The sequence below is a fragment of the Eretmochelys imbricata genome, chromosome 14, assembly GCF_965152235.1.
Source record: "Eretmochelys imbricata isolate rEreImb1 chromosome 14, rEreImb1.hap1, whole genome shotgun sequence".
Lineage (NCBI taxonomy): Eukaryota > Metazoa > Chordata > Testudines > Cheloniidae > Eretmochelys > Eretmochelys imbricata.
This window is the reverse complement of record NC_135585.1, coordinates 41927055-41952677: the sequence shown is the minus strand read 5'-3', so window position 1 is coordinate 41952677 and position 25623 is coordinate 41927055. Positions and strand designations below refer to the sequence as shown.

At 47.2% G+C, this 25623-nt stretch overlaps 1 protein-coding gene across 1 annotated transcript; it reads left to right on the top strand.

The window, feature by feature from the left end:
* The first annotated feature begins 22858 nt into the window (after window positions 1–22858).
* On the top strand, window positions 22859–23821 carry LOC144274245 (olfactory receptor 14I1-like). The gene has a single exon (XM_077832904.1). The coding sequence runs from the start codon at window positions 22859–22861 to the stop codon at window positions 23819–23821; it is 963 nt and encodes a 320-aa protein (XP_077689030.1).
* The last annotated feature ends 1802 nt before the right edge of the window (window positions 23822–25623 follow it).

Here is a 25623-nt window from a genome sequence, read left to right as displayed (position 1 = left end):
CCTCCCCCTGGGTGACTGGGTTCGGACCTCGATCTCCTCAAAGATGGAGAGGAAATCACCATCCACCACCCCGGGGACCTCTTCGCCAGCACCTGAGGCTACGCTCACCTCAGGGCCTGCAGGGGCCTTAGGTGGCAAGGGGGCAGGAGGGGCTCCATCGGAGGCCCCCTCGAGGAGGGACTCTGGAGGAGAGGCAGTGCTACCCTCCATTGCTGCCACGTCGTCCCCAGCTGGCTCCAGCAGGTGCGATTCACCTAAGGGCAAGGCAGAAGGCTCGGTGTCGGTGGCCCCTTCCTGGTCTTTTGGGGGGCCTCCGCATCAGATGGGAGGAGCAGAGCTCGAGCCTTCCACTTGCCCTGCTTCCCCTGTATTTGGACCCAGCCCTCCATGGTATCTTCGGTGGGCTGGTGGACAGGGGTCGGGCCGGGGGACAGGGGCGGTGGCAGGGAGCTTGGGGAGGTAGTGGTGGGGCGGCATGGGTGAGGGAAGATTCCCCTTGGGGTGGGCCCTCTCCCATGCCCGGTGGTAATCCCATCGCACCTTCCTCCATAGGCCCTGCCAGTCTGCACACAGCAGAGGCAGGGCCCTCCTGCTCATCTGCGCGCATTGGGGGAGGTGCCCCCAGTACCTGAGTGGGAGCAGTGGTGGGCTGGGGACGAGGAGGGGTGGCTCTGGGTGCCGGGCAGCCTGGGGGTCCGGTGATGGTGGGGCTGGCGCCCTGCCTGGGCTCAGGGGTCCCGGATGCTCCTCCATGCCAGTCCAAGGGGCAGTCCCTCCAGACGTGCCCCATCACCCGGCAGAGGTAGCACCGGGCCTCCCCCATAGAGTAAGGCACCTGGTAGCGGGCCCCTAGTAGGGGACCAGAAAGGACCCCTCGAGCGCCTCTCTGTCACGTGCCGCCGGTGGCAGTTGAAGCTGCACCTGCCGGTGGAACGAGAGGACAGGGTGGAGGGTGGGGTCTTTGCAGCCCAGCAAGAGAGGGCTAACAACAGAGAGAGGTTTCCCCAGGGCAGAGATTCGGTAGCAGGGTGGCGTAGGGAAGGAAGGGAGGGATGGAGGTCAGGACCACTCGGACACCCACGTCCTACAGCTGCTCCAGAGGGATGAACATGCCCCCCCCGCCTCCACCAGGCCCTTCTCCACCACCTCCTGGGCGGCGGCCTCCTATGCTAGGAAGAAGACGACCTTCCCATACATTTTGGAGGCCTCCACAATGGCCGTGGGCCCCACCAACCTCGCCAGCGCCCGCAAGTAGGTCTCCACATGGGGTGAGGTGGGCACCAGGAGGCAACGGACGCTGTGCCGTGGGGAAGGGGCCCCAGCCGCCAGAGGTGGTAACAGAGACGGTGGCTGGGAGAGATGACATAGCGGCAGGCGGGGGAGCCGCCCCTACCTGGGCGTACGCCCTGGGGGCCGGGAGAGGGGAACCCGCCGTGCTGGTGGAGGAGGCAATGGGGAGGGATGCCGCGGCCAGTGGTGGGGCCAAGGCAGAGGGAGCAGTCCCCACCAAGGAGGGCCTAGCCTTTCTGGCGGGGCCCTCGCCCTTCTTTTTGCCCTGGCCTTTCCCACCAGCTGGCGGGCTCCCCCAGAATAGGAGGGGGCAAGGGACGTGGCAGCAGTGGAGTCCACTCCATTGCCCACTACTGCCAGTGCCCAGCGGGGGCGGTAGCAGACGGTTCAGCAGCGGCGGTTGAGGTGGGGGCCAGAGGGTGCGACGGGGAGGGCAGGTGGAGGATGGGCAGCGGGGTCTGCCAGAGGGGTTCCACCCGCCTTGTACCCCACCATAATGAGCAGGGATGGAGGGGAAAGGGGAAACAGGTCAACCACTCCTCCCCACTAGGCTGTAGGCAGGGGAGGAGGGTGCCAGAGGCGGGGGGGGGGGGGCATGGATGGGGCGACCTATGAAAGCAAGGGCTTCGGGGGGTGGGTTTCAGTCATTGACACAGGATGGGATTCCGGCTCCTCTAGCTGCACTAGGGGAGCGGGGTGGAGTTATAATTGCATGGGGGGGTGCAGTGAGACAGGAGTTCAAACTGAAACAGGGGAGAGGCACAAGTGCATGGGAGGGGACATGGGCACACAGAGCAAAGGGCCAGTCAGGACAGGGCAGGAGACTTTAAATTCCCAGATATAGACTGGAGGACGAGTGCGAGTAATAATAATCAGGCTCAGATTTTCCTAGATGCGATAGCTGATGGATTCCTTCATCAAGTAGTTGCTGAACTGACAAGAGGGGATGCCATTTTAGATTTGGTTTTGGTGAGTAGTGAGGACATCCTAGAAGAAATGGTTGTAGGGGACAATCTTGGTTCAAGTGATCATGAGCTAATTCAGTTCAAATTGAACGGAAGGATTAACAAAAATAAATCTGCAACTAGGGTTTTTGATTTCAAAAGGGCTGACTTTCAAAAATTAAGGAAATTAGTTAGGGAAGTGGATTGGACTGAAGAATTTATGGATCTAAAGGTAGAGGAGGCCTGGGATTACTTTAAATCAAAGCTGCAGAAGCTATCGGAAGCCTGCATCCCAAGAAAGGGGAAAAAATTCATAGGCAGGAGCTGTAGACCAAGCTGGATGAGCAAGCATCTCAGAGAGGTGATTAAGAAAAAGCAGAAAGCATACAGGGAGTGGAAGATGGGAGGGATCAGCAAGGAAAGCTACCTTATTGAGGTCAGAACATGTAGGGATAAAGTGAGACAGGCTAAAAGTCAAATAGAGTTGGACCTTGCAAAGGGAATTAAAACCAACAGTAAACGGTTCTATTGCCATATAAATAAGAAGAAAACAAAGAAAGAAGAAGTGAGACCGCTAAACACTGAGGGTGGAGTGGAGGTCAAGGATAATCTAGGCATGGCCCAGTATCTAAACAAATACTTTGCCTCAATCTTTAATAAGGCTAAAGAGGATCTTAGGGATAATGGTAGCATGAAAATGGGAATGAGGATATGGAGGTAAATATTACCATGTCTGAGGTAGAAGCGAAACTCAAACGGTTTAATGGGATTAAATTGGGGGGCCCAGATAATCGTCATCCAAGAATATTAAAGGAATTGGCACCTGAAATTGCAAGCCCATTAGCAAGAATTTTTAATGAATCTGTAAACTCAGGGGTTGTACCGTATGATTGGAGAATTGCTAACATAGTTCCTATTTTTAAGAAAGGGAAAAACGTGATCCGGGTAACTACATTCCTATTAGTTTGACATCTGTAGTATGCAATGTCTTGGAAAAAATTTTGAAGGAGAAAGTGGTTAAGGACATTGAAGTCAATGGTAAACGGGACAAAATACAACATGGTTTTACAAAAGGTAGATCGTGCCAAACCAACCTGATCTCCTTCTTTGAGAAAGTAACGGATTTTTTAGACAAAGAAAACGCAGAGGATCTAATTTACCTAGATTTCTGTAAGGCGTTTGATATCGTGCCACATGGGAAATGATTAGTTAAATTGGAAAAGATGGGGATCAAGATGAAAATTGAAAGGTGGATAAGGAATTGGTTAAGGGGAGACTACAGTGGGTCCTACTGAAAGGTGAACTGTCAGGCTGGAGGGAGGTTACCAGTGGAGTTCCTCAAGGATCAGTTTGGGGACCAATCTTATTTAATCTTTTTATTACTGACCTTTAATCTTTAATCTTTAATCTTTAATTTAATCTTTTTATTAGTGGGAGTGTGTTAATAAAGTTTGCAGATGATACAAAGCTCATTTGCTGGGCTCAAATGGTGGACCCCAAATGCGCTAGCTAAAGTCCCTGTGTCCACGGCAATCACTTGGGCTTCTCTGATTTGTTAGAAGACATGCTGGTCAGACCGCGTAGGTTGTGAGTTGTAGGTTTAATTCCTGGGTCTGCTGCAGACCCACTGGATGAAATTGGCCCCATTCACTTCTCCCTGAGTGCTTCACTCTGTGAATTGTCCTGTTACAAGCAGTACTGAGGAGAGAAATCTGGGACATCAAACCTTCCACATCCTAAGCCCACATCATGAGAAGGGCATTTCCTTTCCAGACATTTCCTAGCTGAGCGGTGCCTAGAGAAATTGCTCAGGCGCCTAATCTCCTCCCTTTGAAGTCAAGGGGTATGAGGCCACATCTCATCTTTCATGACTTGAAATTGGTCCCCGGGATCCTTGTTGTTAGGACCTGCAGTAGTTTTCTGTTAGGTGACACTGTCATACGGCTATGGCAAGAGTAGGGCTGGTTTTGGGCTAGAGACACCTCAGTCTGCTTTTTGGTCTCTCTGAAAACACCCACCTCAGGTGTTGAGACTCTTGCCCTCATCTGAGTCAGGGTGGAATCTCATGCTCCTTCCACTGTCAGACTGGGATCTAGGTACTCTATCCTACATACCAACCGCTTATCATCCTGCAGGTCCAACTGGCTTTCAGGCACCTGTGTTTCCTCACTCCAGGAACCTGTGGCCAGTGAAATTAACCGACGCCCATCTTAAAACAAAGTATTTTATTTAGCAATTGGAACAAACCTTTAACAATAGGTTTCAAAAGAACAAACAGCCTACACACATCTAAACAAAGTTCATGCTTCATGGCTTCAGCTGCTTACCTACAGTGGTCAGGTAGGATTTTCCCCCGCAATGCACTATTGGTCTGATTGAGTTTGTCCGTCCCCCCGCCTCCCAACACATACACACACACCTTCTTCTGAAGCTGGAGCTGGGGCACTGGATGGGGTGGACCAGTGCTCTGAGGTTGCCCAGCAAATCCTTTCCTTGGCTGGTGGGTCTGGCTCACATGCTTCAAGCCTGATTGATCACCTGATTTGGGGTGAGGAAGGAATCACCCTAGCTCAGATTGTCAGGGACCTTGGGGATTTTCACTTTCCTATGCAGCATGGGGCCCGGGTCACCTGCTGGGATCATCTGGGCACATTGCACCTAATCAATTCCCTGCTGTTGTAGGGGCCTCAGGCATTGGTGACACCTCAGTCTCTCCTGTTCTCTGCCTGTGGCTCTGTCACAGATCCACAGGATCGGTGCTGCACCCCCAGCTTGGGAACAATCTCTAGGAGGAACCTCTTCAGTGTTCCAGCCCCGAGGGATCTCGCTCTTCCTGCATAGGCTAAGTCTCACCACCTCCTTGAATGAACCTCTGGGGCTTCAGCCCTCCTGCTTCACACAGTGAGCTCTGTTCAGCAAGTCCATCGGAGATAGACTCTTGGTAGAGACTTGTCCACTCTTCAAGGATTAATGCGCCTCACCAAGCATTTGCAGTGACACTCAAACATCATTGTCAACAAAGGAAGGTCTGGAAAGCAGCACAGGAAGTCCTTAGGTTAGCATAGAGAACTGAAGGTTATAACATGGTCCAAGTCCCTTCTGGTTACCCCAGAGCCTTGCCAAGCTATAGTGAACCCCATTGTTCAAGCTCTTTGTCTCTCTCCATCTCTCCTTGGTCAGATCCCAGATGACAGCCCTGACTTCTCCCAGCAGCCAACGCTTTTCCCCCCACTGGGTAACAGTGCAGCACATAGTGGAAACTGAGTCACCCACAGAATTCATAAAAACATTGCAAAAATTCCGACTTCATCACTGGCTCACACAAGGTCAGTCTGCTGAGGACTGAAATGCTTTAGTCTTACCCATGTTATTGTGCTCAATACAGGGATTAGCCGGGTGAAATTTTATGTCCTGTGTCATACAGGAGGTCAGACTAGATGATCTAATGGTCCCTTCTGGCCTTAAACTCTATAGAACTATGACACTATATTTAGTCCCATCTAAACGTATGCTTCTCTGCAAGCTGAGTGTGATGGGTCCCTCTTGAGTTACAGGAGAAGACATGAACCAACTCACGTGCTCTTAGGAAGCCAAGAAGCTTCCGAGGCCCAGCCTGGTCTTATATTCTCGCTGTGATTCGGTCTCCCTCTGCCAGAGAAATCTGGGGGTTTTGAAAGTCCCCATCCTCCCTGTGCATCTGGACCCACGTACGGTATTGCTCAGTGGTGTGGAAGCTTCCTTCTGCCTCTGAAGGCTGGAATATCCAGCCGGGGCATCTATATCCCATCTTGCGTGTGCCATTCTCTGGGTGGTTGGACCCATACAGCTTTAATGGCTTGCAATAACTGGTTTTGTGACTGTACCTAGTTTGTAGGGGAAGGTGTTGGAACTGTCTGATCCCTTCTCTTAGACCGACACACACAGCTCCTAAATCACATGTAGGGATACAGATTAACAAAGATGTCTTTCTAAATATATATGTAACCCTTCTGCCTGTCAGAGTTGGCAGCAACAAGGGCCGGGTTCAATATCTAGGGGATCCATTCCAATAACACAATGCAAACCAGCTGAGCCCCCACCCAGTGACCTGGGACAAATATATACCACCCCCGCTGGGCGCCTCCAAGAGGCAATACTTCCCCTCTCTCAAGCACATAGTCTGAGTGTAGCAAAAAGCCTTTTAATAACAGAGAGAAACAATGTGGCATTATGTTGGGGAAACACCACCAACAGGATTCATAACACAACCCATGAGCAAAAAAAACCCCACCCCAAGCAAATTGGGGCATGCCCCTTTCCCCTTGGTTCTTGAGTCCAGCAACCCCAAATCACCCAAAGTCCCAAAAGTCCAATGACCCAAAAGTCTCTGTCCCGGGTCAGGGCAGCCCCAGAGTTCGAAAGTTTATCTGCAGAGCTTTACCTCCCAACCTGGGTGGAGATGGGACGGGGGTAAGAGGCACCTTACATGATCTGAAGCTGACCACCCCACAGCTCCATAGGCCTTCGCTTCGCTCCGCTCCGCCAGCCGCCCCACGAACTCCTTCGCTCAGCTCCGCTCCGCGGCCCACGAGCAGCTCCCGCTGTCCCACGAACTGCTCCGCGTCCCAGCAGCAGCTCCCGCCGTCCCACGAACTGCTCCACCAGCCTGTCCACAAGGCACTCCAGCCGTCCCGCAATCTGCTCCACAATATGTCTTCAGGCTCCCCCACTACTTAACACAACACTCAGTGATTTCAGCTCTTAGTCAGTTCAGCTCTTTGGTGACTTCAGCTTGTAGTAGGGGAGCCTCAATGCTCGTGCACTGTTAGCCCAAAGTGAGCTCAGCAGCCTGTAACTAGACTTCTAATGAAATCAAAATTAGCTCTGATATTCCACAGTGGAGAGAGAAGGAAGTGCAATTAGCATGTAAGACCCTCACCAAGGGGCCCATACCACAAAGTATTAATACTTGTCCCCAGCCTCTCTCAATTCACAGAGTTTTGGAACCCATGACCCTTGCCTAGCGAGTGCCACTTAGTTGATGGTGAGTCCCTCCATTTTAACAAAAGGCCAAGTACAGTTCCAGGCACAGTTCCCATAATCAGGGTAATAACAATTTATTCTTCCTGCCCCAATAACAGAGACACTGGGGATCCCACAGCAGCCAAAGTGACCATTTGGGCAGCTATGGCCTCATTCTAGGTGGGGTGGGTGTGCCTATGCAAATGAGATTGGCCCCTGAAGTTCTTTTCCACAACTTGCCACACCTCACCACCAGATGTCAGGGTGGAGCTCATCCTGACACTGCTTACATCTATATATATATATATGTTCTACCTCAACCACAAAATACTGGCTAGATGCAGGAATCACTGGGGGAAATTCTCTGTCCTGTGTTCTGCAACAGGTCAGATTAGATTATCAAAATAGTCCCTTGCAATCTATGAAGGTCTGAAATGGTCAATCAGTCATGGTGAAACATGGGAATGGCTTTATTCCATCATGTGAGTTATCTGGACAATCTCTAGGAGCAAGGGGGGAGGGATTAATTTTTCTTCATGACAAATATCCTTCCTATCATTTCCCCCAAAGCATGTTTTATCGCCTTGTTTCTGAGGCGGTAAATCATGGGATTCAATCATGGTGGCATCACGGAATAGAACACAGCCGCCAGCAGGTCCAGATACAGTGAGGACATTGATTTTTGCACTCATGGTGGTGCTCATAAATAAAGAAAACACACAATCAGGTGGGGCAGGCCGGTGGAAAGGGCTTTGTACCTGCCCTGTGCAGAAGGGATTCTCAGCACAGTGGAGAAAATGTGAATGTAGGACACAAACATGGAAATAATGAACATGGAGCCAAAGACTGAGCAACAGACAAGAAGCAAAATTTCATGGTCATGTATATTAGTACAGGAGACCTTTAGCAGCTGTGCGATGTCACAGAAGAACTGACTGATCGCACTGGACTCACAGAAGTGCAGCCTGAAGGTATCAACAGTAAGAAACAATGAATAGATTGTGTTGCTGACCCAGCAACCAGCTGCCATCTGGACACATGCACTTCTGTTCATGATTTCTCTGTAAGGCAGAGGAAGGCAGATGGCTACAGAGCGGTCATATGCCATCACCATGAGGAAGGCCATCTCTGTAGCAGCAAAGCACACAACGAAAAAGACTAGGGTGACAGACACATCCAGAGAAAGAGATCCGTCTGGTGTTGGTTAGGGAGCTGGCCATTGATTTAGGGACGGTTACTGAGATGTAACGGAGGTCTAGGGTGGATAAGTTGTCCAGGAAGAAGTACATGGGGGTGTGAAGGTGGCGGTCGAGGGTTATGATTGTGACGATGAGAAGATTTCCCCATCAGGGTTGCCAGGTAAATGACTAAAAGCACTGTGAAATGGAAAATCTGCAGCTCCCGAACATCAGAAAATCCCAGGAGGAGGAACTCAGACCTCGTGGTTTGGTTGGACATTTCCTGCCTGGGAGATGCTCTACAAAGGGGGTGGGGTTATGAAAGGAAGACGAGAGAAATAAATATGATTAAAGTTATTGCTCTGCAGGAAAAAAGAATAATATTGGACTTTGAAAGGTCAAAGTGACTGTGTATTTTTTATAAATCTCCCTAACTATCGTCGTCTTACTGTTAGAGCTATGGGAATTGTTTTCCGGCAGTCATTACCGGTGATCAATGTTGCCTCCATGTCTGGATGATGTGTCCATCACAGCCAACTATTTTTTCAAACTTATTTGCTATTCGGAATCATTCATCCATATTAATTAACCCTGGGCAAACCCACTGTCTTGAACTCACACCTTCATTTATGGCAGAATCAGCCCTTACATTTCAAGACGAAAGACACAGAAATGAGCTTCATAATTTCTATATGCAGTATAAATAGCGTTTCTACAGTCACGGCATTTCTGAATTCTGACGCCGTGGCTCTTGCACTGCCCCCTCTCCTTCACGCCCTGCCTTCAATGGCCCCTCTGCAGACCCGTCCCACTCACACCCTACCTCACTTACCCCTATGCAGCCCTGTCCCCTTCACACCCTGCCCCAGTGACCCCTGTGTAGTGCCAACCCCTTATCAAAATGGAATTCAGAAAGGGAACATTTAGGATGAATATCTCAATGAAATCCATGAGCGTTAGCTGCATGAGCCTCTGGCTTATGCCCTGTATTCTACGTAATAGCAGAGCATACCTTGGGGTGTTTAAATGTAATCTGGACTAAACGCTGGAACTCTAGCAGAAGATTTTCCACAGTTACATGGAATATGGGAGGGGGGCTGCTGCACCCATAGAAGAAGTGGATGCAGTCCCACTGAAGCCAAAGGCAATCACCTTACTTGTGCTAGGGATGAATTTTGGCCAAATAGTTTTGCTTGTGTCTCTGCAGTTTGCGGTTTAAGAAGAACACGAGACTTGCCATTGTGGATCAGAGACATGGTCTGCCTGGTCTCCAGACAGGGTCCAAAGCAGATTGTTCAGGGGAAGGTACAAGCTGGGAAAGAAACAGTTCTCCACACTCTAATTTAGGGGTGAATCAACTCAATGGTCAGATTCAGCTCTGAGGTAGGCAGTGGCCAGGAAGTTCTAGACATGCTTAGACCCAACAGTCAATTTGGCACCTTTTGATTCTGGTCAGGTTAAACAGCTATTCATTATTTAAAACACCATTCAGGAATCTGAGCAATTCCTATGCCTGTTTGAGCATCTGTGGGGCTGGTGTTTGTCACACAATAATACCACACACACATAATGTAATAGCCCACATGGCCAGGAAGAATGGTCAATGGTTAGGGTGCTTACTGGGGGCTTGGAAGACCTGAGTAAAATTTCCTTCCTCTGCAACAGACGGCTTATGTGACCTTGGGCAAGCCATATATTCCAAGGCCAGAAGGGACAATTGTGATCATCTACTGTAACCTCCTGCATAACACAGGCTAGAGAACTGCATGAAAATAATTCCTGCATCAGACCTTTTGGGAAAAAAACATCCAGTCTTGATTTTAAAATTGATAGTGATGGAGAATTCACCATGACCCTTGGTAATTTTTTCCAATGGTTAATTACCCTCACTGTTAAAAATGTACACTTTATTTCCAGTCAGGTTTTGTCTCGCTTCAATGTCCAGCCATTGGATCATGTTATACCTTTGTCTGCTAGACTGAAGAGCCCATTATTAAGTATCTGTTCCCCATGTAGGTACTTACAGACTGTGACCTGCTTAACTTTCTCTTTATTAAACTAAATAGATTGAGCTCCATGAGTCTATCACTATAAGGCTTGTTTTCCAATCATTAAAATCCTTCTCGTGACTCTTCTCTGAACCCTCTTCAGTTTATCAACATCTTTCCTGAACTGTGGGCACCAGAACTGGACACAGTATTCCGGCAGCGGTTGCACCAGTGACCAGTGCAGAGGTAAAATAATCTCTCACTCCTACTCAAGATTCCTCTGTTTATTCATCAAAGGATTGGCCAAAGCATCGCACTGTTGACTTTCACCATGGCTCCCAAATCTTTTTCAGAGTCTCGTAGACTTTAAGGTCAGAAGGGACCATCACGATCATCTTGTCTTGTTAGCCGGGGTTCTTTCAACTCAAAGCTCTTGGTAACTTTTACTCTGTGCAAGGTGGTGTCAGGAAATAAATCAGGGGAGACACGGCCCTCCGACCGATAGATGGCTGGCACAAACAGGACAACACAAGAGTGCTTTCACTTAAACTTTACTTAGTCTCAGGCACTTACACATGTCCACAACAGGTTAGTCAAACACCCCCAATCCTCGATAATTACTGAAGCTGAGTGTGGCTCTTGAGTGGCACAGCGGCTGCCGGTGGGAAACACAAGATGTATCCAGAGGGAGAGTCCAGACCCGAAGAGTCCCACTACCTCAAACTTTTTCCCCTTATTTTATACATTAGTAACACAATGACATGTCCCTTAAAGAAAACTTGTTAAGCAAACAGTTTCAATAGTCAAACAAGAGGTTTTCTTCTGATTATTGATTAACCAGGTGTTTTTTCCCCAGAGTTTGCAGCCTGGAAACCCTGTTAGACACATTCCTGGGGCACATCCTGCTCTTCTAAAATGCATGTATCAGCCACTTCAACACAATTCTTATCAGGAAGGACGGGGTGGGGGGGCGGGTGTCAAGCTGCCCTTTCTGTGGCACCAAAACCCCCTCTCCTCCTGCCTTGGTCAAGCTGAGGCTGCTTTTAGCAATAAGCAATACTGGTTTCAGGCACTTTACTGGTTTGCCAACATCTCCCCGTACAGTCTGACCTCCTGCATGTTGCAGGCCACAGAATCTCACCCACCCACTCCTGTAATAGACCCCTGTCAAAGTTCCTCCCCCACTCTGAACTCTAGGGTACAGATGTGGGGACCTGCATGAAAACCTCCTAAGCTTACTTTTACCAGCTTAGGTTAAAACTTCCCCAAGGTACAAATTAATTTTATCCTTTGTCCTTGGAATATCCACTGCCACCACCAAACTCTAACTGGGTTTACTGGGAAACGTAGTTTGGACACGTCTTTCCCTCCAAAATCCTCCCAACCCTTGCACCCCACTTCCTGGGAAAGGTTTGGTAAAAATCCTCACTAATTTGCATAGGTGACCACAGACCCAAACCCTTGGATCTGAGAACAATGAAAAAGCATTCAGTTTTCTTACAAGAAGACTTTTAATAGAAATAGAAGTAAAGGAATCACCTCTGTAAAATCAGGATGGTAGATAGCTTACAGGGTAATTAGATTCAAATCATAGAGAATCCCTCTAGGCAAAACCTTAAGTTACAAAAAAGACACACAGACAGGAATAGTCATTCTATTCAGCACAGTTCTTTTCTCAGCCATTTAAAGAAATCATAATCTAACACATACCTAGGTAGATTACTTACTAAAAGTTCTAAGACTCCATTTCTGTTCTATCCCCAGCAAAAGCGTCATACAGACAGACACAGACCCTTTGTTTCTCTCCCTCCTCCCAGCTTTTGAAAGTATCTTGTCTCCTCATTGGTCATTTTGGTCAAGTGCCAGCGAGGTTACCTTTAGCTTCTTAACCCTTTACAGGTGAGAGGAGTTTTCCTCTGGCCAGGAGGGATTTTAAAGGGGTTTACCCTTCCCTTTATATTTATGACAACCCCTAACCTCTGGCTGAGTTACTGAAGTCCTGAAATCATGATTTAAAGACTTCAAGTGATAGAGAATCCACCTTTTACACTAGTTTGAACTTGCAAGTGACCTGTGCCCCATGCTGCAGAGGAAGACAAACCCCCCCCAAGGGTCTCTGCCAATCTGAACCGGGGGAAAATTCCTTCCCCCACCCCAAATATGGTGATCAGTTAGACCCTGCGCATGTGAGCAAGACCCACCAGCCTGACACCTGGGAAAGAATTCTCTGCAGTAACTTCTGGAAGTTTGACCCACGTTCTTTGTTCCTGAATGTATACATTTACATTTAGCGGTATTAAAACACACATTGTTTGCTTGAGCCCAGCTTACCAAATGATGCAGATCAGTCTGAATCAGTTGTCCTATCATCTTCATTATTTATCACTACCCCAATTTTTGTGTCATCTGCAGGCTTTTTGCCACTGATGATTTTATTTTCTCTTGCAGGTCACTGATAAAGGTGTTCAATAGCGTAGGGCGGAGAACCAGTCCCTGTGGGATTCCAATAGACGCACACACACTCTGTGATGATTCCTCGTGTAGCATTACATTTTGCAATCTATCCGTTAGCCAGTTTTTCAATTATTGAACATGTGCCATGTCAATTTTCTACCAATCTAGTTTTTTTAGGCAAAATGTCACATGGTACCAAGTCAAAAGCCTTACAGATGTCAAAGTATATTACCTCTACTGACCAAACTTTGAATCACTTAGCCTTTTTGGGCTTCAGTTCCCCGTCTCTGAAATGGGGACAAATAGCACTTCCCTGCTGCACAGCGGTGCTGGGAGGAGAAATACTTCAAAGGTTTTACTTTGAATTCTACTGATGAAACGTGCTAAGTAAGAGCTACGTGTTACTGTTCTGGAGTCTCTGCCTGGAAGATATGGCATGTTTCTATCATTAAGCCTCCTCTCATAGTGTTCTCCCATTATAGCCGCAGCAGCAAGGCAGGGGGTGGGAGGGAGAGAGAGACTCAGCAGCTACTTCTTCCGAGCTGCTTCCCTGCCTCAGCCACTGCACACACAGGAAGAGACACGGTGCTGCCCAGATGCACCTGGCACCATCTCTGTCAGCTCCTGGGATCTTCACTGAGGCTGGTCAACAATTTTCCGTGGAAACTCATTTCCAGCAGAAACCTGGGTTTTCTGTTAAATTAAACTTTTCTCTAAAAGTGTCGGCTTTTCTTCAAAGACTTGTTGTCAGAAAACCGAAAACCCCCAACACCAAATTTTCGCGGCCCCAAAGCAATTTTTTTTCCAGGCTTGGCCGGACATTTTCAGCGTTTTGGTTTTTCCTACAAAAATTGAAATTTTCCACCCAAAAATTTGACAGAAACAAAAATGTTTCCATCCTTGTCGTTGGCAGTGTTGTTGTAGCCGTGGTGGTCCCAGGACAGTAGCGAGACGAGGTGGGTGTGGTGATAGCTTTTATTGGACCAACTACTGTTGGTGAAAGTGACAAGCTTTCAAGTTTACTCAGAGACCTGAAGAAGAGCTCGGTGTAGCTCTAAAGCTTGTCTCTTTCACCCGCAGAAGTTGGTCACTTAAAAGATATTACCTCGCCCACCTTGTCTCTCTTCATTCTGGTCAAAATTTTCCATGAAAAAAACAATATAAATAAATAAATAAAAATGTGTCCTGACCATTCCTCCTTTCCCCCAACCCCCAGCAATACATCAGAATACGTAGCCCCTTCTGGGCAAGGGACAAACTACCAGCCCTGACCAGATTCCAGGATGCTTTAGAGTGGAAAGAGATCTGGGAGAACATAATCAGAGCTCACACTGATGCCACTGAGCTCAGAACCCAGCCCTTGGTCAGTTACACATTAGTAAACATGCCTGTAGGGGTCAGTTGGTGTCTCTTGAGTCAAGATGTCCTCTGATCCTTATGGTGTGGTAAAAATCTCTTGTGCTGAAATGCATGGGCATCCCAGTTAACCCTGTGACTTTTTTTCCTGAGACCATCAGTGGGAGCTGATACTATCTGAGAACATGGAGGGGACAACGACTTATGACAAAGGGCTTTCAGAGCTCATTAAGAGCTGTGAATAAAGTTCATACCGCATCTAGATGAAAATAGGCTCTTCCCACCCTGCCAGAGCTGCAGCTACTGGGTATGCAAATGGGTTGAGACCCGATCTAGCTGCTTACACAGGGGGCCCACCGAATACCAAGCCTTTGAGCCACTGAAGCTTTGCCAAGGGAATTTATTGAATTATGTTCTCCAAAGGGCATTTTAGGTAGGTACCCTGGAGCCCTGCAGGGCTCAGAATCAGGGTCAGAGATGGAAAAAGTTCATCTCCCAGGCCAGCCACCAAATACAAAATTAATGTGAAAACGTAAACACTGAGTGACGTTCTCCTGCCAGCTACCCTAGCTCAGCCCCGTTTTCTGAACAGAGCTGAGAGGCGAACTGGGTCAGCTGATTTTCATTGTCTCACCTACATTTGGCTTTTAAGAATTCTCTCTTCAGACATTAAACCTTCCGCATTTGCTGCAATGAAATACCCTTAGAGCTGAGGGATATCTTTGGCTGGACTCACATCTCACTGATAATGGTGAGACCTGATCTGGAATACTGTGTGCAGTTCTGGTCTCCCATGTTTAAGAAAGATTAATTCAAACTGGAACAGGTGCAGAGAAGGGCTACTAGGATGATCCGAGGGATGGGAAACCTACCTGATGAGGGGAGACGCAAAGAACTTGGCTTGTTTAGTCTAACCAAAAGAAGGCTGAGGGGAGATATGATTGCCCTCTATAAATACATCAGAGGGACAAATAGCAGGGAGGGAGAGGAGTTCTTTAAGTTAAGCTCCAAGGTGGAAACAAGAATAAATGGATATAAACTGACCATCAAGTTTAGGCTCAAATATTGGCCAACATTTCTAACCATCGGAGGAGGAGTGAAGTTCTGGAACAGCCTTCCAGGGGAGCAGTGGGGGTAAAAAACCTAACTGGCTTCAAGACTGAGCTTGATAAGTGTATGGAGGGGATGGTATGAGGAGACTGCCCACAATGGCATGTAGCCGATCTGTGGCTGCTGGCAGCAAATATCTCCAGTGGCTGGTGATGGGACACTAGATGGGGAGGGCTCTGAGTTACTACAGAGAATTTTTTCCCAAGTGTCAGGCTAGTGGGTCTTGCCCACATACTCAGCATCTAATTGATTACCATATTTGAGGTGGAGAAGGAATTTTCCCCCAGGTCAGATTGGCAGAGACCCTGGGGGGGTTTTCTCCTTCCTCTGCAGCATGAGGCACAGGTCACTTGCAGGTTTAAAATAGTGTAAATGGTGGATTCTCTGTAACTTGAAGTCTTTAAATCATGATTTGAGGACTTCAGAAACTCAGCCAGAAGTTAGGGGTCTATTTCAGGAGTGGGTGGGTGAGATTCTGTGGCCTGCAATGTGCAGGAAGTCAGACTAAAGCCGATGTGCTGTGGTAGAAGGAGGCAGGTCACAGTCCGTCGATAGGTGAATGTTCTGTAAAAATGAGCCCCTTCTCCTCCCCATGGGGCTGAGACTCAATGACGTGGGGGAGTATGTGACTCCCTGATTTTAGAGCTGTAGAAGGGCTTTTGCTGCTCTCATGTACTTTGTGCTCTCATGTCCATGTACTTTGGGTTATGTCCCATAACTGTCTCACTAGATCAGAGGTTGTGGTGATAGGTGGTCAGTCACGGCTGACCTGTCTGCTTCCTGACGTTCTGTTCATCATTCAGGGGTTCAGAATCCCTGCCCGTGACTGCAGTTCTCTGGGGTGCAGGGAGGATTCATGACAATTCCCTCCCCCTCTCCAACAATCTGTGCCCGTGGGAGAGAAGGGTTGATTCCCCAAGGGCCCTCCTCCATTGGGAGGAGCCAGTGGCTCTTCTCAGGGCCATCTCCTGGGTCTCACAGGGGTTAGAGGTTCTTGATCCCCAATGCAGCCTGATGCCCTGTGGTTGGTGCTTAACAGAACGCGAGGGGCCGGGGTTGGAGCCTCACTTGTGGCCATGGCTTGTGTGTGTTACAGGGATCTATCGCTACGTAGCACCAAGGGAATCCCCTGGGTGGGTGAGTCAATGGACAATTGTGTCTCAAGGGATCTCCCTGACTGATCGCCGAGTTTCTGAGAGGGGAGCCACTGGGTCAATGAGCTGGGAAAGACTCGCTCAGCTATTGCATGATTGCAGATGGATTCCTAGCTCCCTGTGGGAGCACAGAGTGGGAGTGGGGGTTTCCCAGCACCATCGCGAGTCAGGAAGCAGAAGAGCCCTGCCTTGGGTCGAGGACACGGTGAGCTCTTGGGCTTCATTACTTCACCCTACAAAAGGCTGGGGGCAACATCAGTGTGGTGGGGAGTGCTACCTGAGACCTCCACTGGGGCCACTATAGGGCGATACTGCCCCAGCCCCCCAGTTTGGAGCCTGGCTTTGTGCAATCTGCCAAAGGTTTGTGCCCTGTTGCTTTTAGGTCTTTGGAGAGATATTGGTTTTAGTTGGGGGCTGAAGGTGACGGCTAGTGGCGTTCTGTTATTTTCTTTGTTAGGCCTGTCCTGTAGTAGGTAACTTCTGGGAACTCTTCTGGCTCTATCAATCTGTTTCTTTACTTCTGCAGGTGGGTATTGTAGTTGTAAGAAAGCTTGATAGAGATCTTGTAGGTGTTTGTCTCTGTCTGAGAGGTTGGAGCAAATGCGGTTGTATCGCAGAGCTTGGCTGTAGACGATGGATCCTGTGGTGTGGTCAGGATGAAAGCTGGAGGCATGTAGGTAGGAATAGCGGTCAGTAGGTTTCCGGTATAGGGTGGTGTTTATGTGACCATTGTTTATTAGCACTGTAGTGTCCAGGAAGTGGATCTCTTGTGTGGACTGGACCAGGCTGAGGTTGTTGGTGGGATGGAAATTGTTGAAATCATGGTGGAATTCCTCAAGGGCTTCTTTTCCATGGGTCCAGATGATGAAGATGTCATCAATATAGCGCAAGTAGAGTAGGGGCTTTAGGGGACGAGAGCTGAGGAAGCGTTGTTCTAAATCAGCCATAAAAATGTTGGCATACTGTGGGGCCATGCATGCTCCACCCCCTCAGACAGAGACAAACACCCAGACAAACACCCTCCAACGCATTATTAAGGATCTACAACCTATCCTAAAGGATGACCCAACACTCTCACAAATCTTGGGAGACAGGCCAGTCCTTGCCTACAGACAGCCCCGCAACCTGAAGCAAATACTCACCAACAACCACATACCACACAACAGAACCACTAACCCAGGAACTTATCCTTGCAACAAAGCCCGTTGCCAATTGTGCCCACATATCTATTCAGGGGACACCATCACAGGGCCTAATAACATCAGCCACACTATCAGAGGCTCGTTCACCTGCACATCCACCAATGTGATATATGCCATCATGTGCCAGCAATGCCCCTCTGCCATGTACATTGGTCAAACTGGACAGTCTCTACGTAAAAGAATAAATGGACACAAATCAGATGTCAAGAATTATAACATTCATAAACCAGTCGGAGAACACTTCAATCTCTCTGGTCACGCAATCACAGACATGAAGGTCGCTATCTTAAAACAAAAAAACTTCAAATCCGGACTCCAGCGAGAAACTGCTGAATTGGAATTCATTTGCAAATTGGATACTATTAATTTAGGCTTAAATAGAGACTGGGAGTGGCTAAGTCATTATGCAAGGTAGCCTATTTCCTCTTGTTTTTTTCCTACACCCCCCCCCCCCAGATGTTCTGATTTAACTTGGATTTAAACTTGGAGAGTGGTCAGTTTGGATGAGCTATTACCAGCAGGAGAGTGAGTTTGTGTGTGTATGGGGGTGGGTTTTTGGAGGGGGGTGAAGGAGTGAGAGAACCTGGATTTGTGCAGGAAATGGCCCAATTTGATTATCATGCACATTGTGTAAAGAGTTGTCACTTTGGACGGGCTATCACCAGCAGGAGAGTGAATTTGTGTGAGGGGGTGGAGGGTGAGAAAACCTGGATTTGTGCTGGAAATGGCCTAACCTGATGATCACTTTAGATAAGCTATTACCAGCAGGACAGTGGGGTGGGAGGAGGTATTGTTTCATATTCTCTGTGTATATATAAAGTCTGCTGCAGTTTCCACGGTATGCATCCGATGAAGTGAGCTATAGCTCACGAAAGCTCATGCTCAAATAAATTGGTTAGTCTCTAAGATGCCACAAGTACTCCTTTTCTTTTTGCGAATACAGACTAACACGGCTGTTACTCTGAAACCTGTCATTGAAGAGAATGGGACTATTTGCATGACTATGGACCACTTCTGTGGACTGCTAAGAGTTTCAGGAGTCTGTTCTGTTCCTATAAAGAAAGTTGAATCCCTATTGAAATGCAATTTTTGGGTACAATACCATAAAGCAGTTTAAGATACAGTTCTACTTAAAGTTTGTCTTTTAATAAGTCCTACATATGCTGAAATGGCTCCTCACCCAACTCCCATATTCCATATAAACAGACTGAATACTACATATGTAGGTGGAAAGTGAGAAGTTAAGCATGTTGATGTTTGTATATACAAAGGGGGGGGTGTTGCAGGAGACGGGAAGAGCATGGGGGCCCTGGGCTGAGGGTGGGGAGGGGTCACATGAGGAGGTCACATGCCCCCCCTCCCCTTCTGTCCCTCCCATGAGTGCAGTACCGTCAAGGAATGATTTCTACTTACACCACTAGCTATAAACCAGGAAACCCCTTGGTCAAATGACCCCAGTTTTGGATCACTAACACTACCCTGAGACCCCTTGAGGCACACCGAACTTCAAAGCAATCCGAGCGACTGTTCGGATTGTAGAGCACTTACAAAGTTTAAGCTTTAAAGCATATAAAATGGCTGCAATGGAAACCCTCTGGCTGTTTTTCCATATTGGGGCGTGCACACTGTAAAAAGTGAACATTTTCTTAAATTCAGCTTGCGTCCCCTGAAGATAGAGTGAATAAACTTGACAGACTGAGACGCTTTTGACCCTCAACCCATCAAAAGTTTGAGCTCTAGCATTGCACAAAAAAACCCACCTAGAAAAGCACATTTTATCTCTGCAACCCCTAGCTCAAATGACTTTTCGAGAAAAAAAATCTATTTTTTCATGGCTTATATCTCCATAACCCCTTGCTCAAATGACCGACCATTCAATTTACTAACCCTACCCTGCACCCTCCGGAAGCACACCGATTTTCAAAGGAATCTGACTAAGCATGTCAATGTTAGAGGCCTTAGAAAGCCGACTTTTAAATGGTAGTCACAACCCTATACAATACTGTACTATACAATACTAGCTCTGCTGCATCACTCTGATATTGGTCAGGTCGTTTACTGGCTGCGTACCCGCCCTTCAGATTTCTGTCTACAAACCATGACCTTGGAATGTTCCATGAGCATTAAAACGGGGCTGTGCTGTTACACAATGAGAACACTGATAGCGGAATACGCATCAAACTAGGCACCACAGTACAGACATTCACCTCATGTAAACTGGAACAGCTCCACAGCACTATGCCAATTTACACCAGCTGGGGACCTGGCCCTTCATATTTGTTCAATCTCCCTGATATACCCACAACCAGTGTGAATTAAACATTGTTAAAATGCCATGCAGCTTTGCACCTGCAGCCGAATGAGCCTTTCATTATAGTGTTGAATGCAGTAAGAAAAAAAAAATGTAACTGCTGAGAAAGAAAGAAAGAAAGAAAGAAAGAAAGAAAGAAAGAAAGAAAGAAAGAAAGAAAGAAAGAAAGAAAGAAAGAAAGAAAAAGTTCGGCCATTCATCCTAATAGAAGTGAAAGTTCAGATACAGAAAATCTTAGCAACCCTAAGTTCCTCCAAAGTTCTGTCCCTAGTGGGAATGAATCGCTCCTTAACATTAAAAGTTACACATTTGTAATTAATCCCATGGAACATAGAACTAAGAAAGTGAGGACGGGTTCAGAACTTTTGTCTCGCCTTTGGTTTAAAAACTCACAGGCAAAGAATATGGATTTGAAACTGTATAACAGGCTAGATCCCCAGATGGTGTAAATCAGCCATTGCTCCATTAAAATCAAAGGGCCAGATCCCCAGTTGGCAAAAATAGTCCTAGCTACACAAGCTGAGGATCTGGTCCTTCATGTTAAGTGTTTGCTCTTCATGACCTACTTCAATCAGCCCAGCCAGCCTGAGCTGTGGGTTCCTCTGGTGGCTGTACTCCAAGAGCTGCTGATGCAATGCAGGAGAAAGGGGATGGGGGGGAACAAAAACAACAACAACAATCTCTGCTCACCCAGAGGTAATTATGTGGAATTAATGAAGGAACAGGCTATTTCAGGCCAGCTGAGGTTCTGGTGCCACTAGGCTTAGCGATTGTAGGTCACATGTCTGTACTATAAATATATCTTTTATTCTGCAATCCCTTTGGGACACCCTTTGAGGCTCAGCCCTGCCTTAATTTTAGTCAAGGGTCCTTCCAGGGATGCTGCCATTGTGTGAGATCGAGGGAGGGTGCTGTTCCCTGAGTTTAGGTTCATCTAGGGAAGGTTGTTAGGGTGGTTTGCTCCAGAGGTGAGATGATAGCTGGGCTCACAGCCCTGGAGACCAGATTCAGCTATTTAGCCCCAGAACAGGGACATCCCAGGTTGTGACCATGCCTGGTGCCTGCACAAACCAGGATCAGCTCGAGAGCTGAGAGGGGCTTTCAGTCTCTGATCCCATTTAGTCCATCACCTCTCAGCCAAGCCTGTCCAAGGAGGGAAGCAGGGAGCACACATCTGTGGAGTCTGCTGTCTGCTAGGAACTGCAGAGAGACCCGGCAACTCAGGAAACAGCTTCTGGATAATATAGTGATGGGGGCATGATAGACAGATGGGATTATCTGAACATTATCTCTCTGACAGAGGAGGATCAAATGCATCACAAGTTGGGAAAAAATCCACAAAGACCAGCACAGTAAGTTTCCTATTTCAATTAAATATGTGAGGGTATTAATATACAAGGCACATGTGAGAACATAAATATGCATGACAAGAGGAACTCTTGAAGAGTTTTACTATCAATTTAATCAAATACCGAGCACCAGTCAGACTTTTTTATTTGCTTATTTTTCAGCAGCAAAAATGGATTGTCCATAGAAATTGTGAAAACTCAAATGTTTGTTTCCTCGTGGCAACTGAGAAGAAAACAATTTTAACTGAAAACTGAAAAAAATTAACCTCTGCTATCCTTGGAAAAACAAAATATATATTGAGGATAGCAGAGACTTTCCATGAAAATGTGTTCAATTGAAAACCCAATTTGCCTTTGAAATAATTAAAGCAGAAAATGTCTGTCTACCCAGAACTGGAAACTTAGTTTTGCACCAAGGTGGGAAACATTAAGATTTTCCACTAATAACCACAATTTCAAACCCATTCGCTCTATTGCAACTGTTTCAAAGGGATAGCTCCAGGATGGTTAAACTGAATAAAGCAAAGTCGATAGCCCACAGAATATATTTTAAGCACTGTGAAGCTAAAAGACGGAGTTGAAGCCCGCAGACAAAATCATTCTATCTTGACACTGCCCAAGCAGAGACAGAAGGTCAATGGGATTAGAACCTAGATCTCCTGCTCTAGCACCATATCTGCTGTCCGATATTGCTGCCACCTAAATGGCAGTGCTGTTGAGCGGTGCACAGAACATACACATAGTATGGCACGGTCCACCCCTCTAAGAGCTTCCAGTCCTAATGGACAAGGCAGAGAAAGGGAGGGAGGCGAAACAGAGGCATAGGGAGGGGAAGTAACCGGCCCAAGGTCACCCAGCAGGTCAGTGGCAGAACTAAGAACAGAACCCAAGTCTCCTGACTGCTACTGACCTGCACAGCACAGACACAAAGTCACAGAGGGAAACAATACAACCTAGCAGTAACTGAGCAATGCTCCTAGCCCATCATCACACTGAGATGGAAGTGCAGCTAGAATTGGTACCATGAATCAATCTGGAAAGAGGTAGCAGGCCATCTGTGTGGAGGAATCATCACAGACGAGCTGCCACATAGGAAGCTGAGTGAGTCAATGTTGTATTTCTCTGGAAAGTGGGAATCAGGCTGTTGTCATTTTAGTATGTTAATTTCATGCCCAAGTTGTGGGCTTGCTGTTTGTCACACTAGGAAACCATCTGGGCTAGAATTGTTGGATTTGGATTGTACTTTGTCCCATCCTTCATACTGCATTTTATCTAAGGCCAGAGCCTCAGAAGGCATAAACTGACCCAGCTCCATTGACTTTAAGTGAAATAATCCTGTTTTCACTAATGTGATAATGCATCTGATTAGTGCTCTGGCTGATGGAAGTGATGGTGCGGTGCACCCTTGGCATTCCCATCATGAGATATTACAGAGAGAGAATCAGGATCAATTCCTCTGGCACTCTAATCCTGACCATTGCCCTTCTCCTTCCCTCCCCAGACATCACACTGAGGAAGAAAATGTCCAACCGAACCACCGTGACCGAGTTCCTTCTCCTGGGATTCTCTGATGTTCGGGAGCTGCAGATTTTACATTTCATTGTGTTTCTAGTGATTTACCTGGCAGCCCTGATAGGGAATCTTCTCATCATCACAGTTGTTGTCCTCGACCACCATCTTCACACCCCCATGTACTTCTTCCTGATGAATTTGTCCATCCTAGACCTCGGCTCCATCTCTATCATTGTCCCCAGATCCATGGCCAATTCCCTCATGAACACCAGGTCAATTTCTTATTCTGGATGTGTTGCCCAAGTTTTTCTCTTTGTCTTTTTTGTTTCAGCAGATCTTGTTTTATTGACCGTCATGGCGTACGACCGATACGTCGCCATCTGCCAACCACTGCACTATGAGAGAGTGATGAACAGGAGAGCTTGTGTCCAAATGGCAGCTGGTGTCTGGATCGGTGTTTTTCTCTACGCTGCACTGCACACTGGGATCACGTTTGCAGTCTCCTTCTGTGGAGGCAACGTGGTGGGTCAGTTCTTCTGTGAAATCCCCCAGCTCCTCAAGCTCACCGGCTCTGACTTGTACCTCAGTGAAACTGGTACTATTGCCTTTAGTGTGTGTTTAGGCTTAAGTTGCTTTGTTTTTATAATTGTGTCGTATGTTCAGATCTTCAAAACAGTGCTGAGAATCCCCTCTGAGCAGCGCCGGCATAAAGCCTTCCTCACCTGCCTCCCTCACCTCACTGTGGTGTCCTTGTTCTTTTGCACTGCCACCTTTGCCTACAGTCATCCCACCTCCAGCTCAGCCTCAGCTCTGGATCTCGTGGTGGCTGTTCTCTATTCCGTGCTGCCAGCAGTGATGAATCCGATCATCTACAGCATGAGGAACAAGGAGATCAAAGCTGCATTGAGGAAACTGATAGGGTGGAGGTTATTCACCAGAAATAATCTGTCCATTTTTTCCCTTTGGTTGTGATTTCATTCCATGTTTCTTTATACATGTAATCCTCTGATGACATTATTATCTCCATGAGAACATGCTTTGCCATTTGCTTATGCAGAAAGCTGTATTTAGACTGGTAAAAATGCAGACAAACACAACTCAAGTCAGGGGAGTTACTGTAGATTTACACCAGTGTAGATAAGATCAGACTCTATCTATCTATCAAGTTTTTTGTACAGTCACCCATCACCACACTCTCTGAGCACCTTCCACCTCAAATGAATAGCCATAATCAAGTCCCTAGTGGACTTCATGAGGTCTCTGTGTCTTCTCCTTTTGGGGGGCATAAACTCTGCTTGGATTCAGCCTGCAACCTCGGACTTACAGAATGGATGAGATCAAACGAGGGGAGGGCATGTCTCAGGACCATCTTGTTTTTGAAGATCTGTAACTCTTGAGGGCTTAATGCATAAAGTTTCTGTGGTTAAGAAATCCCTTGGCTCAACACATGTTCCTCACCTTCCTATCATATTCTTCTTAAAGGGGTTCAACTAGAAGCCCAGCATGAGCACAGCCTAGGTGAAGCTCTGGCAGAGTGTGTGTAGGTGTCTGGGGGCTTGGGAGAACTCAGACACTGGTTTTGAGTTGTAAGGCAGCTGGACAGTGGGCTCCAATGGCCAAGGGAAGGGCGTCAGACCAGAGGTCTGAGTTTGGCAGTGTTTCCTAGAGCCCCAGAGCTAGTGACGAAGAGACTCTACCCAGACGCAATTACCTTGGAAGTATGTGGCACCCAGAGATTGGGTCCGCTTTCACGAGATGGGTGACTGTATAAGTGGGTACCGGGCCAGGTTGTAAAAGCTATCTCGTCTGGCTTTTGTTTGGTTTTATCAGTTGGTCAGTTTGGCTTTGGGTTGTTTTTTCCCCCTTCTTTGGGGGAAGGGAAATGATTGGTTACATGGCTGTTTCAGCAGTTTGTCATGTATTTGGGAGGCCAATGTGTTCTCTCTTTGACTGGGTTTTCTGACAGATCTGACAGTTTGCTTCCCACAATGATGAAGGGGTGAGAAAGAGTTCTGTAGCTCTCTGGATGACTGAGTTTCTGCTGAAATTATTATTTTAAGGCAGCTGGGATTGTATTGTTTTAGTAATGACATGTTAGGGCACCTAGGGCCTCGGATAGGTATCTTTTAATTATATTAAAGCTAAAATAAAACTACAGCCACACTCCAGGTGTCCAGACACCTGTCTCCCACCTCAGTCCCGGAGCAATTCACCATCTGGAGGGAAGACAGGGTTTTGTCTGCTAACTCATGTGTGGGGCCCAATTGGTACGTGTACTCAGAGACCACCCATTGGATCTATTCCCATTCAAAATGTGGGTTGTGTCCTAACCACTGTGTGTCTAACCCCTGAGCTGTGGGGTATTCTGATGTGGAGCTTCCCCAGTCTCTTCCACTGAACCTGTTACACTTTGGATAAATACATAAGGAGGTATTATGGGTGAGAGAGCAAGTGGGTGAGAGAGCAAGCGAGAGAGGAAAGAATAACTCTTCAGCCTAGTGGTTAGTATATATAAATAGCTAGATGTGAATGGGGACCGATTGGTAGTTTCAGGATGTATCAAAACTCATATTCCTCTCCTTGTGTTGGCACATACCAGTTTTGTCTCCTTTCTCTGATACCAGCGCTAGTCACAAATTGTCATCTCTGAGTGTGTGTGTACAATTTTCTCGTGAAAAATTTAGACTTTTCAAAGAAAACCTCATAACAGTTTTGTTTGTTTGCTTGTTTGAAATCCCAAACCCAATTTTTTGGGGTCAAAGTCTGCCAAAAAC